The 17,410-nt window shown below is 52.2% G+C and overlaps 2 protein-coding genes across 2 annotated transcripts; both read left to right on the top strand.

Annotated features, from left to right (window-relative positions):
- Positions 1-6,063: 6,063 nt before the first annotated feature.
- Positions 6,064-7,804, top strand: V2A60_006178 (uncharacterized protein; the record flags this gene model as incomplete). The annotated part of the gene is made up of 2 exons (XM_083257475.1): positions 6,064-6,163; positions 6,246-7,804. 2 exons carry the CDS (start codon positions 6,064-6,066, stop codon positions 7,802-7,804), a joined length of 1,659 nt encoding a protein of 552 aa, XP_083113601.1.
- A 3,049-nt stretch (positions 7,805-10,853) lies between these two features.
- Positions 10,854-11,606, top strand: V2A60_006177 (GNAT family N-acetyltransferase; the record flags this gene model as incomplete). The annotated part of the gene is made up of 1 exon (XM_083257474.1): positions 10,854-11,606. The coding sequence occupies one exon, from the start codon at positions 10,854-10,856 to the stop codon at positions 11,604-11,606; it is 753 nt and encodes a 250-aa protein (XP_083113600.1).
- Positions 11,607-17,410: the final 5,804 nt, after the last annotated feature.

Here is a 17,410-nt window from a genome sequence, read left to right as displayed (position 1 = left end):
AAACACTGCTGCTGTAGCAGCACAAGGCTGGGAGGAACGGTGCATTGCCGAATCTTCGACAATGGCCATCCATTGGCACGAGCTCAAGTGCTTGCATTTTCGTCGTGTTCCAACGATATGGTACCATATCGTGTGTAAACGCAAGTGTCGCTGGTTCAATTTAAAAGATCAAGTGCGACGAGACACGGGGTGAATTCAAACTTTTGTTATTCCCCAGATTATAAAAGGAGAATAGAAGCTGAAATCATATATTTTATTATTAATTCATTTGTTTTATTTATTTCTTCAAAACACTCTATAGCCATCTTGTATTTGTCAAGTGGCTAGACTGACCACGACAGACCCCCACGCATTTCCTTTTTCTCGTTATTCCCAAACGTGTACTCCGTATGAGCACATGTGTGAGTGAGTGAGTGAGCGCGGCTCGGGCAAAGAAAAAAAGCAAATGTACATACGGGGTACAGTACAGGGCGTTGGCACGGCCTGCTGTCGACCGACCAACCTCGTCGTCGTCCAAAGAAAGTCCCTGTTATGCAATGTGACTGGCTGATCCCCAGGAGCGGGCGGCCCGGGTTTCTGGGATTTTTGTCGATTGGGAAAAGATGACCTGTTTCTTTCCGTTTTGTTACCCGTCTGTGATGGAGAAACCCCCCCCGGCCCCCCTCCCCTTTCTTCCCTTGCCCCTGCTCTCTTCCCCTGACCCGTGTCTAACATCATTTTGGAAGAAAAGGAAAATTCCGTCTACATGTTTCTTTTTTATTCCTTGCCGTGTCCTGGCGAAGAGCGCGTTCCCCGGTTATGGAAACGTCGAGTGTAGATTTGCCCGAGAGACACGGCCGGGCTGAGAGGAGGTGGGCCGGGGGGGGGGAAGCTTTTGATACCTGCGCGTCAGCTCCAGGACATTGTCTTGCACCTAACCAACTAGCTACTGATAGCTCTACTCCGTTACAAGGACGAAGCTTGCATCTTCAATCCGGAAGGTTCCAGAGAGAAAAAGAAGGACATGGGGTCGGGACAAGTTGGCTCGGAACGTTTGTCGTCGTCAACCCACGGATTACATGGTCGCCAGAAGGGGCCCCTGACCCCTGGCTGTCAACCAGAACCTTGCGGGTGATGATGTGCGGCATGCATGCACCCTACCCTGTTCAAAGAAGAAGCCAAAAGAAGAAGCCCCAACGAGAAGAGGCGCGCGTTCGGCTTGTGGCTCACACGCCAACATTCAGCCATCTACCTAGCTGAGGGCACGGCGACGGAAAGCCAAAGAGGTACTCTTGAAAAGAAGAAAAGTACGAGTAAAACGAGCTTGATGAGCTGTAATAAACCCTTGTTTCCTCACCGCAAAAGATCGGGCCCGCTGGCGCTTGTGGCTTGCATTGGGCCTGGCCCCCGGGTGTCCTTCCCCGGCTCTAGGATAGCGGGTTTCCGGGGCGGCTCGCCAACCTGGTGACCTAAGTAGTTTTTTTTAGTCCTTTCCCGAGTAAGTAAAAGTACCAGTAGAGGGCGCGCCGGGGGGGGGGGCGGTTTGGGCCTGACCAAAGGTCGCCATCCAGAGAGAAAAAAAAGAAACCCAAAGGGGGAGAAAAGATGACTGGAAAAGTAACGAGAGGCGTGCGCATAAGACGGCGGGAGAGGTAATGCGGGACATGGTTCGACCGAGATTTTGAGGTTGATCACTTTTGATCATTTTCTTTTTCAGAAAAAAAAAATAACAAACTGGACGTGTAATCTGTATGGATCATGATAAATACACTCGACTGGTTTTTTTTTTTGCATGAGGCTCGCCAATTACCGTTGAGAAATGGCCCGCAATCAATGGGATGGGATGGCCGTCGCCGTCTAGGCTTTCGATGATACGACGGCCCTCTCCCTCGCCCTTTCGGCAGGTCACCGTTTTTTATTGGGGGGCGGCGGGATGCGTGCGCATATCAAAAAGCGACCCTTTTCTTTGAGAGGGGGCAGTTCTTGCAGAGAACCCTTGTTGAGCTGTATGAGCAGCGGGCGGGCATGGGGGCAGCACCGCCAGGTAATATGTGCTTAGCCCAGATATCTCCCTCCCCTTCTACTATGACTTCTGGGGAAGAAAAAAAAAGCCATAATGGGCTTGCATCCAGGGAAACGTTGCGAATGGACTTTGTGGCGAAGTGCGAAAAAAAAAAAAGGTCGTTACTCGATGCACGCCAGCATTGCCCCCCTTTCCCCCTCCCAGCTGACGGATTTAAATGATGTTTGAGAAGTATTATCATGCAGAGGTGGCAATATGAACTTGGGCAGGTTATTTCAGAATGAATGACTTTTTTTTCTTTCACCCCCCGCCAGTGAAAAACAAAAACTGTGGGAAAAGGAAGAGAGACATGTTGGATGCACAGACGGGGGTAACGACTAAGAAAAGTTGAGGAGAGGACCTTTTCTTGATATCAGTACACACGGTCCTAGGCATGCGAGAATGACAAAATCACCCCTGCTCGTATATATTCTTCTTTCTTGTTTTTTTTTTTGACAAATGACCTTGCGTCTCGCAGTTGCTCAGACGTGAAAGACTGGAGTGACGCGAGAGTTATGGTTGGACGGGGCGCATGTGCAATGTCCATCCCCATGCCCCCCCGCTCCCCCCCCCCCCCCAGGTTTCGCCAGAACGTGGTTGGGCCAATGGAGCGGTCATGTGGGTGGGGGAAAGGCCAGACGTGCGATTTTGATGAGTTGGCATTTTTTCCAGGGCTCTGACACGCCGTGTCTGGCCAGATGACCTGCTGACCACAAGGGAAGGGGGTGGTGGCAAGTGGGAAAGGAAAGGGTTTGCTTGCCCAAAGAGCCAAAAGACGAGGCAGGGCACAGCCTACAGGCGCAACCCTGGGCCCTGCCTGGCTGCTTGGGTAATAACCACAAGGTTGACAGGGAGGTACCGGGAAAGTGATCGAGCAACGCGCGCGGTTGATTGTCACTGACAAGAAGCGTCTGTCCTCCCTCCAGGCCTGGACCCCATGCCCCCGTCCCGTCCTGGGTAACTAATAACTTGACCCCCAAGTGCTCAAGGTACTGACCATTGGTAACCAAGTAGAATCACAGTGCTCATACTGGTAATACAGGGCTATGGATGATGGGTCTTGCCACTGCAACCAGCCCGATTCGACTCGCTTTGGGCTGAAGGAGCGACAGGTGACTGTCCCATGCCGGACCCTTGGGCGAGCTTGGTTTGGTTTGGTTTGGTTTGCTGGCATGCTCGAATCCCAATGAACTCGAAGAGGTTGAATTCGGAAAGCTCATGACCCTGTTCTGACGCATTACGCATTTACAACAACGAAAACGAACCACGCACCCCCCCCCATACTTACCCTCCCTCCCTTTTTCTTCCCCCTTACCGCCCTTGTTGGGTGCTTGCTTGCTTACAAGGCCGCTCGCTGCCGGACAACGACGCACGCACGCAACTCACGCACGCACAGCACGGCACAACACAGCACAACACAGCGCGCGTGGGCAAACGACCCCCCGAATTTTTTTCCTTTTTTAGGAATGGAATGCGGTCTGCGCGGCTTATGCCTCTCGGGGGCGACGTAGCAAAACGGGCTGAAGCGTCTGACCCCATGATGCAATGTTCCTTGTCCTCTTCTTTTGCCGCCGAGCGGGCGATGGCACGCCCACAGTAACACACCACGCACATACCAATCTATATATACATATATATGTATGTATATACATAATGTATATATAATAATAAAAAAACAAAGAACCAACTTTATTAGCCAAAGCATTCATAGCGACCGTGAAAGGGGGCCGAGGTCAGGCGCTGACTGAGCCGTGGCCAATCTAGTGCAGCAACCTGTGACTCGTCTGTGCAAATGTTTTTGACTATATTTGTATTACTTTTTTTCTTTCTTTTTCTTTCGCCTTCTTTGTTTGGTAATTTCGCCTCGAGGGACTTTTGAACGCCAAAGAGCAAATTGTGAGTAATAACAATTGAAAATGATTAACCGAAGAAAAACAGCGAATCCCCTGGCGCAGGCTGTGTTCTTCTTCCCCAGAAAGAGGTCACCTGGGGGCCGATTCTGGAGAGCCTCGTCCTTAATGATGATCCCCTGTTCCCCTCTAATAAGCCCCTTCTAAGTAAAGCCAAGGCCACAACGGCACGTAACATCGAATTCGTTTATTAGGGCTCCTCCGCCCGCCAATTGGCGGCTCCCGAATTAGGGTCCTGCCGGAAGAAGCAACAGCAGGTGGTGAGCGAAAAGGCGGACCAGGCCGTGCCACCATTGAATACGGGGCAAAGGGGTCGGTCGGTCCCTTTTTCCGTTCCAGAACGTGCGTGCTGACCGTCTGAGCAAATGATGGCCTGGAACGTGGCCTTTTTATTACAAAGTAATAAAACTTGCGAAATTCCGAGGGTGAATGAATCAAGCGTGCCCATTGTTGTTGTTGTTGTTGTTGTTGTTGCTCGACTGTATCCTCTGTCAAAGGGCTACTGTGAAATGACGAGTGATGAGGCTACATTACTGACATCTATCGGCGTGATTGTGTTGTGTATGCATGCATTTTCATTAGGTATTGGTAGTACGGGTGCGTAACTGTTTGGCCGGGTGCGGCTTTTGGGGGGGGACAGGACAAGCCGACAACCGTATTGCGAGACATTGGCGGCCGCGCGCGGGGAAGAGAAGAAAACGGTAGGCCGGCTACCGTTTCGGGGAGCTGGCCGCCGCCGCGTGACTGGGAAAACTGCAGGGTGCGGTCCGGGCTTCCTGCGGGCGTGGCAAGCATCCGTTTTCTGCGGGCGGAGAGGGCAGAGGAGGAGGAAGAGGAGGAGGAGGCCTCGGCCACGGGAGCCCGAGCAGGCAGGCGGACAGGCAGGCAGGCAGGTTTGGGAGCAAGGCATCTGAGTAGTCATCTAGGTAAGTAGAAAACGGGTCATCTAGGTAGAAAACGGAATGCTGAATGTTCATCAGGGAGTCAGGGAGACCAGGCCACTCCCTCTCAGGCCGAGTCAGGCCAACTCGGCTCTTCCAGCCAGCCCTGCGTGGCATTGTTACCCTCGCCATCACATGGCTTCCGAGCTGCCTGTGGACTGAGGGCTAATAACTGGTTCCCTTCTGCTGGGTCAGAGAGAGAGAAAGCGTGGGAAAGAAAAGAAAAAGAAAGATTTTGGTGAGCACCAAAAGAGGTTTAGACCCAAAATTCAGCACTAATCCGCGATGGGTACTATTCTTTTGCCCAAAACAGCAGTACTTCCCAGAAAAGACTAGTGTTATTATTCCCATCGCCCATTTCACCGCGCCCGGCTGCTCCCCGGACCAACCCAAATTGCCCTCCCTTGTGCTCCCCCCTCCTTTCTCAGCACCCCAGCGGCTCCCCCCCCCCTACCCCCAGAGAAAAATGCCCAAAAGTACCTCTCAGAGAGACCTGGCAGGGGGGGGAGGGGGTCCCTGAGGAGTGTTACGGGGTTTGCTTTGGGCATACCCCCCCACACCCAGAAAGGCCTGGCCACACCCACTGGCGGCGGTCCCGTAGCGCACTGGGGGGGTGGTCGGTCGTCTTGGGTAGGTACTGGCATACCCCCGGTTCTTGCCCGTGCTGCTGGGTGCCCGTCCGCCGTCCGCGGGCCTTCTGAATAAGAGGGACGCAGCGCCCCATTGCTCACCGGTCATCTTATTACTCTCACTTACGCCATGCAAACTTGATAAACTACATCGCTTCCCCAGACTTGTTGGACTCCTCTTCTTCTCTCCTCCTCCTCCTCTACGACTCTCTTCACGCACCCGACGCTTGACGAACTACACCTGCCATCCATCGCCTGCTTCACTCTCGCGCCTTTACTCAACACCCACTCGCACTACCAATCCCACAGCATCCAACCGCACAATCCGTTGCCTTGGACTATACAGACCGCCACCGCCTCAGCACATCTCAGCATCAGAACACCATACCAGGCTTTCGAATGCTCACCGTTCCTGGCGACGATCCTAACAACATACTCTGACCCAATCCGCCAGCGAGTTTCCGCTCGGCACTCCCTACGTCTCAACCCACCCATCTTCCACACAGCTCAACCATATTGGGCATCACGGCAACCTCACAACAATGCCGCACAGATTAGACACGCACGTCTTGACAGTGGATGCCAACGTTATCCACAAGGTCGACACCGCCAACCCTGCCAACTTGTATAGCATGTGGACTGGTAAGCACCTCCCGACCCGTTTGCACTCTACGTCCTCATCTCACCCATTGCACGACATGATGGGCTGACCCAAAACTTCAAGTCTTCTCTCGCTGCGCCGATTCACTTGAGCAAGGTCGCAGATTAGAAAATCTCAGCTGGAGACTCTGGCAGAGAGAGCAGCTCGTCGAAAACGAGAAGCGACTGGACGCCTCCGCCACCACCACAACAAACACAAACACGTCGCCTCTGGCCACCACCTGGCGCCCACAGGACCTTCCGCAACTCTCTGGCAGCGTCGACTCCCTTGCTGACGAGGACGCCACCGAATTTGTTTCCGAATCGGCCCCTCTCGAGATTATCCGACCCCGGATACGACGTCTGGATTCGACCAGCAGCCGCAGCAGACGTGACCGTCACATTAGCTCCGACGACTTCAAACAGATGGTCGTCTCCATTGTCAACGATACTGCTCCTCTCTCCGCACCCACCACCACATCCCCTCTCACCACTCTGAAGAAGGAGATGGCTCCAGTCGCCCCCGCCCAAATCGCGGCCCAGCCCCTCACCAGCATGGCCACCGAACCCAAGCCTGCCCTTGACACTCATGTTCGCACGACCCCCGAAGAGCCTGTTCGCGAGTCGTTCCCCCAGCCCTCGCAGGCTGGTGCTGACGAGGCCACCATCCCTGAGCCTGAGGCTGCTCCCGCTCACCAACCTGTCACCCAGAAGAAGGCACCGGCCAAGTTTGCTCTTGGCGGCTCCTGCTCTTCTAGCGAGCAGGGCATGAGCGTCGAGCTGTCCAAGCCAAGCCTCGCCCCTCCCCCCAAGAAGGCTATGTTCCAGATTGGCGGCTCCTCCGAGTCTGCCTCTACCAAGAGCTCTATTCAGCCTGCCAAGGTTTTCGTCCCCCAGAAGATGAAGCAGCCTGTGATCCCTACCAGCCGCAACCCTCAACTCGAAGCCGAGAGCGCGATCGACTCTGACACCGAGGACGACTATGTTGACGAGAGCGCCATTGATGATGACGACGACTCCTCTGATTGGGAAGATTCCATGGAGGATAGCGGAAAATCGAGCGTGGATGACAAGTTCTTCCAGCGCGTCGAATCCAAGGCCAACCTAGTTTCCCGTCCGTCTCTGATCACCCTCATGCTTGCCCAGAACGAGCGCCAGAAGAACCTGAGCAACCAGGCTTCCCACTCGGCCTCAGCCATTATTCGATCGCGCGCTGGACCGAGCGCTCCGACTCTGGGTGTCTCTCCTAACGATTCTGACGAGGGCCCGCTGATGATGAAGGGCATGCGTCCTTCTAACCTACGACCTATTATCGAGGTGCCTCGCTCGAGCGCCCAGCCTATTGTCGCCCCCGCCAACCACATCCACGCGCAAGCAGCCCTGTCACCGCGAACTACCCGCCGCAACATGCTTGCAACGGAGCTGACCGAGTCACTTCGTCGTCATCTTCTCTGGGAGCGCCAGCAGAAGACTTCGACTGCTAACGCGGTGCTCAAGCGCCGTCATACCTCGCACGACGTGGCCAACCTCAGGCAGTTTCCGGAAAAGCCCTGTCTGAAGCAGAGCGAAGATGCGAACGCCAACAGCTGGAACCAATACTTGAACAACCAGGCTTTTGACGGCTACCACTCCAAGGGTTGGTAAATTCAGGGCACGCCGACATTGTCCGACAGAGAGACGTCGGAACAGTGCGACGCAATTACATATCACATAACAACAGTAACGGCAACAAAGCGGTTACTACAACAAAACGAGCGTCACAGCATGACGTTGAGCATGCGCTATTCTTTATCACACATTTCTGGCACTTTGCGTGGCGTTTCTTTTTTTTTCTTTTCAAGATACCAAGGATTCTTGTTTTCTCCAGCCTTTACGGAGGCTTTGGGCATTCATGTTTGGCCTCTGTTTTCAACCGCCATTTACGTTCCCATGGTGGGTTTGTACTCTAGCGCGACGGGTGCTTGCGCACAAAAAGCGAAGTGAAGAACTACTGTATATTCAAGGGCAACCTTGAGACGCCGGTCCTCGGAGGAAGTATAATGGAAGATGATGCGAAAAGCGCCTGGCAGAGGAGGGGGCGAAAAAGAATCGGAGGGGTGGGTGATGTGGCTTATGACGCCAGAGAAGGAGGGGGTATCAAGAAGAGCGACGAGCCGGCTGGATCGATGGCGTGCACAACCAAAAACGAAAATCACGTCCAAAAAAAAAACTGTAAAAGTTCCGGGACCGAGAAGGACAGCCTCAAGCGTACAAAAAATATAATAAAACTTGACATGACTACAACTGACTGCCGTGGACTTTTTTGCTGGACTGTGACTGTCGCAACGAATAGGTGTCTAGGTATGTATCTAGGTGGTTAGGGTTGACAAAGTGTGTCGGCTGGGCGGAGGCGCTTTTTCTTGTCCGTTGGTGGCGGCGGCCGCATGAGCAAAAATGTCAGAAAGCGGCAAGTGATGATGGGGTGCGTGTGGCTCGTGCTTTGCGGGGGTCCAAGTTGTCCTTTTACGAGGAAGCGAGCGAGCAACCGAACCGAATTGAGACCAGGACAAGGTGGTAATAGACTCTTTTTTACTGGGGCGCGGCGCCGAGGCTACCAGTCGGTCCATGCCTCTCCTTCTGAGGCAAATCCCTGTTGGCACATGTACGGCAACAAAAGCCTCGCCCGAGCTGCTGCCTACACTAGTCGATTAGTGTGTGTGGTGGTGGTGTTGGGTGGTGGAAAGTGTTTTTTGAACCAATGGTAGCTGGCATAAATAATGAATCGAAACTCTTTTGTCGAAGCCCCGCGTGAATCATGTTTACCGCTTACCATCTGTACATACTCGGTACAGGCAACATGTTCAAGTATCTGAACAAGAGGACTGACCAACAGCCACGAAACAAGACCTTGAGTAAACGTGGACGTGTTGGACGCGCAGATTGGATTTGGGAGGGCAAAGTCACAAGCCACCGGTCCAAATTCGGGCACCGAACAGAGAAGAAAAAAAACAAGAGGCACAGGGGTGTGACGCCATCGACAACTTGACAAGGGTAGACTAACGGTATCGGTATCCGAATTCGGGAGTCGAGTCTTGTTCATCATCTATTAAGCAGGGTAAGGAAAAAAAAAAAAAGAACGACACACACAAAAAAAGAGTCATGTTCAATAAACAAGAGAGGCGACACATATGGCATGCCCGCACATGTTGGATTTGCATGTTGCCCTCGGACCGGCCACGCACGACGCGCCGAGGTGGTGGTAGTTGTGTTTGTAGTAGTAGAGTAGTAGCAGTAGTAGTAGCAGTGGTAGTTGTTGTTGTTGTTGAGAGTGCGCGCGGCAAACATGATGCAGAGTCGTCATGCGCCCGGACTGAAATTTGCGGGGAAGAGGGGGATCATTTAAAAAAAAATGAACCAAACGGTCATTGGGGGGGATTGTCGATCGCGTTGGCTCAAGTGCACGGTCACTTGGTATTGAAGATGCCTGGTACATTGGGGCACATGTCAATATTGGCTTGGAACAATGTCTGAAATGTATAAAACAATGTGTTTTTTTTTTCAAATAAATAAATAATAATGAAAATGATAATGATGAATACCATGAATAAGATTAATGCCACAATAGAATCCACGCCCAACACGAGTCAAGTCACAAACCAAGCACAAGGACATTTCTCGGCGTATTCGGTCTTTGTTTGCCCCCCTCTCAAAAAAACCCCAAGCACCAACCCCCCCCCCCCCCCCCCCCCCATCTTTGCCGATTGCCGCCCTATTCTGGTTCAAGTGGCTTGAAAGTCAAAAAGGAAAAGAAAGAAAAATCGGAACTAAAATTGGTTTCCGTAAGGGTGGAATTTTCCGACATGGCGCGTCGCAGAGGTCAAAAGCTTAAAAAACTAGTTGAATAAAAGAAAAGAAGTGAAATGCAAATATTTCTTTTTTAAAAAAAAATTGTCGAAATATCTGGCGTTGCCAACGTGATGAGGGGCGCAAGGAAACGAGAAATTCTGGGGTAAAAAGGGTTCGCTTTTTGGGTTGCATCTCCGCACTGGGTTCCCAGGTAAAGATCTGGGCGGGCTCAACCATCTGCATTCGTTCGCTCCTGCCAACCAGACAAGTTTTTTTTCGTGTAGTAGAGATGAATCAATCAATCAATCATGTCTTGATCAATGTGCCCTAGTCGTGCTCCCGCAACTATCATGATATGTGAGCGTGTATGGCGACGTCAAAAGTGCACCAAACCATGCATGCGGCAGTTCACTTGGACGCTGTTCGATCCCAAGTCCAGCTCGCTTGTGAAGACTCGCTCTGCAAAAGATCACGGCTCTCTCTCTCTCCTTCTCATTTGACTCATCCCACAGCCTTGCGCGCGCGCGCGTGCGCTTGTCCAGATCCCACTCCCGTCAGGCTGGCCATGCTGTTGCGACTGACTCACCAAATAGCCCTCTTCGGGACCTGCCTCTTATGGTCACAACGGCCGCGCAAGACCATACAGAAAAAACGACACTGCGCAGTAGCAGCATCCACACACAGCTGTGATGGACCAATTCTCTGACTCAATGAATTTCGTGGAGCTGAAGGAAGAAGAAAAGGAGCGTAATTAGAATGAGGTTTTGACGCAATTTCATCTACTTAATCCAGCCCATTTCTCCCCTTCTCGCGCCACCACCACAAAGAAACCACGCCTTCTTTTATTCACCGCCAGCATCAAACAGCCATGGCAGCAGCAGCAGCAACAGCAACAGCCGCCTCACCATTCGCCCGCGAGGTCATTGAGATCAAGACGCCCCGGGTCCTCATCCGCACCGGCGACGACGCCGACGCCGACGCCTACGCGCGGTACGCGGCGGACCCGGCCAACTTTCCCTACGGCGGCGCCGAGCCGGGCATGACGAGCGACAAGGCGGCGGCGCGCCTCGCGTCCTTTGCGCGGTGGACGGCCGAGGGCAAGCACGGCTGGGTGCTCCTGCGGTCGCGCGCGACGGGCGAGCTGATGGGCTACGGAGGCTACAACTGCTTCGACAGGGTGGACGACGCGGCGTCGTTCCTGGCGGGCCCTGCCGCGACGTCGGCGGCGGCGGCGGCGGGCAAAGACGGAGGAGACGACGACAAAGACAACAACAACAGCAAGGCGGAAAAGGAAGAAGAGGAAAAGATTGTGCTCGCAGACATGGGCATCATGCTGGACCACCGCTACTGGGGTCAGGGCTACGGCCTGGAAATCTTGATCGGGCTGGTCGAGTGGGCGCGCCGGGCGGTGGGCGCCGCGCTGTTCCGCACCGAGACGGAGCCGGGGAACAGCGAGTGGCGGGCGCTCATGAACCGCGCCGAGGTGGGCGGCCGCGTCACGAGGGAGAGGGCGAGCTACGACGCGGACAAGGAGGTGCTGCAGTGGCGGTGGGACGCCGAGGCGTGGGAGGAGGCCAAGGGGAGGATCCAGGCCAAGGGGAGGTGGGTTGAGATTGAATAGGTTTATCTGGATGGGAATGGGAAATGGCAAGGGGGAGACAACTTTGCTCAACATGCGGCGGGATGGTAAAAAAAAACGACTTGGATGACATGTTGCTGTGGTAGGTATGCTACAGGCCCATGACGGTTGGTAGAATGACGGTATCATGTTCAATGCTCCAAGTCTGTAAGCCCGGTGACTGAAAAATAGACCATTCGTCAAAGTCCTAGTAACAACAACAACAACCCTGATCACGACGACGACGACGACGACGACGACGATAGGGCACGGTCGTTGTCGTTGGAAATTACATCATGCTGTGTGCTGGCAAGTCACAAGAGCAGCGCCACGAACACACACTTGCTCGCACGCGAACCAAGTCTCAGATGCATCGGTAAACCCCCTCCACGTCCCTGGTTGATCCAGCATCTTTTATTTTATTCTGGTCTCTCTACCAGAATTCCCAGCAATTTTTTTCCAATCAAGAAATCTCTCAATAGCATCCCTCCGTCTCTTGTCGTCTCTCTCATGCACACCAAATCTCTCTGTTTTTTTTTTCTTCTTCCCAAGGGTCACGCTCTCTGTCTCTCTAGTTACTCAGTAGGTGTTCCCCCGAGCCAATCGAGTCCGCTCGATTCTTTTTGGTCCGGTTTGCAACCATTTCTTTTCTCCTCCTCACCAAAGCCCCAGCTGACCAATTTTGATTGGTCCAGGGCTTCCCTATTGCCAGTTTTTTTACGAATGCCCCTCACCAACGTCAAATGGAAACCTATCAGATTGGAGGTATTTCGCGGAGAGACAAGGGCCAGGAACGGATTTTTTTTTTCTAAAAAAAAAAAAAAAGTACAGTCATGAGGCTACCTTCTCTTTTCTTTTCGTTGACCTCCCCTTGGCCCCGGAAAAACTTTCAAGACAATATGACCGAGAGGATGCAAGGTGGAGGGGGGCGTGTGGTTGGTAAGTCGGCTGGCGGACCGTTCTTAGAAGACCAGACAGACATTGAGCGTGTGGAGAGAAGAGAAGAGAACGAACCGGCGGGAGCCGGACCTCTTTTTTTTTTTTTTTTTTTTCCCTTTTCTTATCCTCTTTGCCCCCCCTTTCACCCCCCTAGCCTTTTTGAACTGCCTGATAATGCAAGTTTGGATGCTCACGAGGCGCCATTTTGCTGAGTTGTCAACGAGGCGGGGAGGGGTCCGGCGCGCGCACCAACCCCCACCAGAACTTCTTGACCAAGTTGTGCAGATTCTTTGGTACCTACCTAGTAGGCATAAGACTTGATGCGTGGCGGATGATATTTTTTTCTTTTTCCTTTAAAAAAAAAGACGAATCGGAAAATCGGCGGGGGAAAAAGGGTTTTGCTTTCCCGCCGTGCTCCATCTGCGATGGGTTCGCCTATTAATGGCTTGTGGGGGCGTTTCTGCCTCTAATTAGGTGAGAAGAAGGACGATTCCGGGGAAGTTTCATGATCGGCTTGGTGTACTGAGTATAGCAACGCCCTCAAGTGACGTACGACTCCTTGGTCGGGTTTTTCCTGCCTTTTTTCCCCCCTCTTTTCTTATCCTTGTTCGATTCAATTTTCTGAGCAGGGGGTTCTCTCCCGTGCCTGCGGCGCAACGGGAACATAAAAAAATCATGCTCCTTTTTCTGCACGGCGGCGGCGTCCGGGTGGTGGTGATTTTGCCTAGGGTTGGCCGCGCCCGCCGGCTTCTTTGTCGAGCATGGGGGCTGGGGGCAAAAGGGCGGACACTAGGATTCATTACGCTGAAGCGGTGAACATCTGCCATGTATGAAATGTACCTGATTCAAGTCCAAGAGGCGGCGGCGCAGTGCTTCAACGCAGTCTGACCGTTTTGGCCCTTTTTTTATCAAAGACAGGTTCACCGACTTTGCGCCAAAGATGCATGACACGGACTCCATTTTGCTGCATGTCATTGCAGTGCCGGACGCACTTGGCTGCTACGTGGAGAAGGGAAGGAAAAGGCTGAAAAGAAATAAAAATAAAAATAAAAAGAAGAGAGATAATGATAAACTACAACAGAAATGCGATAAAAATACGATTTAAATATGATAGAATATAATAAAAATTAAAAGTGTTTTTTTTTTAATCTGAAAACGGTGCCAAGAATCATCGTACCCTCTGTTTACTACAACGCCTTGAATTAGATGAACCTTTTTTTAGCCGGCACTGAAGACGACGTCTTGGACAATTGCCGCCGAATGACTTGTGTAGATCAATCCCGCGCCCACCTGGACTGTCCGCCTGCCATCAGTTGATGCCTTCTCAAAACGATCGTCGAGAGGTCCCAAATCGGACCGCGGGAGGCGGAATCGACAGGAGACAATAGCAGGCACACAGCATCTGATGCCAAAAGCTGGTCCGAAAGCGTCACCTGAGAGGGGGGGGGGATAGCTCCATTGTTCGATTGATGCAACCGTGGGGTATCAAAACTAACGAGAAAATGTAAATAAATAAAGAAGAAAAAAGAGGAAATAAAATAATAATACAAGTACTACGACTAGTAATCATATTAATCAATGGATTATCAATTGTACCAAAGCAATGAATGAAACATGGCAATAATCGAGCTAGCACTTCGTTCCATGACAGTTTTAAACAGTCGATCCAAGATGAAAGTCAGCCACGGACACTATTTTTGCTGTGATGCTGGTGGTGTGCAGACACTATAGACGACGTCATAGGAGCCGACCTGTGACCACACACCACAACCGTTGACGGCATCCCGCCCAAAACGGCCTTGTTCCTGCTTCCCTGTTTTGGTATCCATGCCGGTTATGCGTTCATATTATGGAATGTTTTTTTTCTTCTCATCGCTTTTCCTTTCCCAACTCGTCTTGCTCGTCCGCGTCTGGTCGCTTTTGGCAAGAACGCGGGGATAACAAATCATACCGACACGGCGGTCCCATCCTGGCCGCCGCCCCCCCCCTTCCCCGCCATACAAAGGGAGCACCCGTCATCACATATAACGCACATATAGCACACATACACCCACATATATAACAACATATATACCAACCAGCTGTAATCTAGAGAGCGTAGATATAAGCCCTCCATCCCCCCTTTTGTCCATGGCACGATGGTCCATCATCCAACATCCGACCGGCGAGCCAATCATGATGTGTTATCGGGCCGAGAGCTGCGAGGCGCTTGTAGGACTATGCGCAGGCCGGCGCTCCGGATCCGGGCATGTCTTTTTTCCCTGTTGTTTGGAGCAAAGAGCTGCGCAACACAGAAAACATAAAAGGGGGAAGGGTGTGAGAATTGGATCGTTCCATTTCTTTTCCGCGGTATTGCTGGCTTTATTGATCAATTACGAGAAAAACAATATGAATATATATATATAAGAAAGAAAAAAAAAGAAAAAAAAAGCATGGATGGCCGGAGCGCGACGGAACGGAGGACCGGTGGCGTTGAGGCGGCTGACATGGGGGACCTCACTGCCCGTCAAGATGACCGAGTCCGTGAGGCTAGCATCATTTCAGCCTGTTGACGATTTTCCTTTTTCTTTTTCTTTTCCTTTTTTCTTGTTTTCTCTTGTCCAACAACTGCCCCATACCGCCATTTTCCATTCTTCCTTCTTCCCGCCCCTGGACATGTACAGATTAGCAAGATTGCACCTCACTGGTCCCTTTGGGGATCCCGGGAAACTTTGTCGAGTGATGATGGCTGGTCCTCCTCCAAGGCGGCACACGGGAAAAAAAGATGGATGATAATCAGGCTACCTACTACGGATGGCACGAGGGGGGTGTGGGTTGAGATGTTGCGTCTTTGAGGAGGAGGTGGAGGGGGGGGCTTTGGTTTATCGATTCTGTCCTCGTGGCGAATCCGCCGGTCCTTTGGTCTACAATTGGGGGCCGGAACGGAAAGCCTGACTTCTAGTTTCTCTTCCGTCATCGACACCGGAAGAAGCTCGTGGCCGTGGGTATCTTGGCTGGTCCCTTTGTTGACTAGCGCATCATGTGTGTGTGTGTGTGTGTGTGTGTGTGTGTGTGTTGGGTCTCGAGCTAGCAACCAAGCTTGAATATTCAAATATATCAAAGCTTCATTCTTTATATTCTTTTTTTTTTTCCAAATTGCCTTTTGATCAATTTAGGTTGCTCTCTCGGTCGACTCACAGCAGCATCGGTTACTGCTCCCGGCGTACGTACGGGTATTGCCGTTTCGGCTGCTGGCCCATGCCCCCCATGCCCCATGGCCTGTCAGAAAACCCTTGCTCCGGACGGGTGCGCGCGCCGTGCGTGGAGCGTGAGCGTTGGGGCGGATCAGCGTGGTGCGGCAGCGATTGTCAAACGAAGCCATGTCATTCGTCTCTTTTTCCTGTCCGGGATATCAGGAACCTTTGCAAAGGAGATTTTCATTTTTTTTCCTCTTCATAGCGGAAGCAGGCTGGTGACCTTGTGCTGGAGGCAATGATGAGCTGTTTGACCCCAAACTACGGAGTATATTCAACCTGGATACGGGTTTGTAATTTCCTTTTTTTTAAAAAAAAAAAAAAAAAAGGAAGAAAAAAAAACTTGCCCAAAAAACTTGCATTTCTCATGCCGAAATCTTCATTCCGTTAATATAAAAAAAGAAGAATTTCCCCTGGGCGGATGAAACGCGGCTTGTAGAAGCATGAATCATGAATGCGCATGACTTGCACAAAGTCCCTTGGGCGGCGCCAACGCGAAATTGGTGGTGGCGCTGCAACGGCCTGAAACGGAAGGTCTGTGGAAGGGGTTTCCGCGCGCGCACACACCTACGGACTCTCTCTCTTCCCCAGGAAAATTCCTTCTAGAAGGAAGGGGACAGGACAAAAAAAACACGGCTTCGGGACACGTGTGGGTCGAAAGAGATAAACAGGGTGTCATGGTGCGCCGGCGGCACGACGTCGTTGTCCGACTGGTGGCGTTGCCGTGCGCCAAGTGAGCAAGCAAGTAAGTAGCAGCAGCAACTGGCTGAATTAAGGTAATGCGCTGCAGAAAAGAAGACATCGTTGAGACTTGAAACTAGGTTTTGGTTTGATTCTCTTATTTTCTTGATTTTCTCTGTCGTTGCACAAGCCGGAAGCATGTCTCGTTTTGCTAGACCCTAAACAAGTGTTCTATTTGTACAGAGTACTCCGTAAGTACAGCGAGAGCCATCCGACAACCACCTGGTACATGACCATTGGCGTGCGCCGCAAATGGCGCACTTGAACATGCATGCACGGCTATCGCTCTCGGTCATTCTACCGGGCAAGTCGAGAGAGGGCCCGCCGCCGCCGTCGCCGCCGCCTTCCCCCCTCCTCATCTCATATCAGTCAGTCGGTGGCGGGAAATTCTGGGCCTTATTTGGGGATATGGGGCGGACCGGTGGTCACGACTCACTCCTACTACTGAGGTAGGCGCGCCAAAATGGCTTCAAATGACTTTTCTGCCCTCCCCCTTCTTTCACGTGCGATGGCTGGGTTTCTGGTGTAGGCGACGGGAGATGAGGTGCCCATTCGACGCCGCACGTACCAGTAAGCCTCGGGCAGGCAGGTAGGGGGGGCAGGTTGGGTTCAGAAATCCAGAAGCCGCACGGCCAGGAAAGGGACTTGTTCTAGTCTGTTTCTTGGAGGAGGTAGTTATAGCCCGATGGAATAAATTGCAACCCTGCGTGACAGTGTTGCAGATACGCCAAACCGACCGCTCATGCCCGCCCCATGATTGTCGTCGGGGTGAGGTGTGTGTCGAGGAAACCCTGCCTGCCAATCCCTCGCACGGCAACGTCAGTGTCAAGCGCATGGCGAAACAAGGACACTTGAGAAACCGACCGGAAGGACACTAGGATAGCACTGGCGGCC

This window comes from Cordyceps javanica, chromosome 4 (assembly GCF_051103115.1).
Source record: "Cordyceps javanica chromosome 4, complete sequence".
NCBI lineage: Eukaryota > Fungi > Ascomycota > Sordariomycetes > Hypocreales > Cordycipitaceae > Cordyceps > Cordyceps javanica.
Note: the sequence above shows the minus strand (reverse complement) of the source record. Positions and strands in the feature narration are given on the sequence as shown.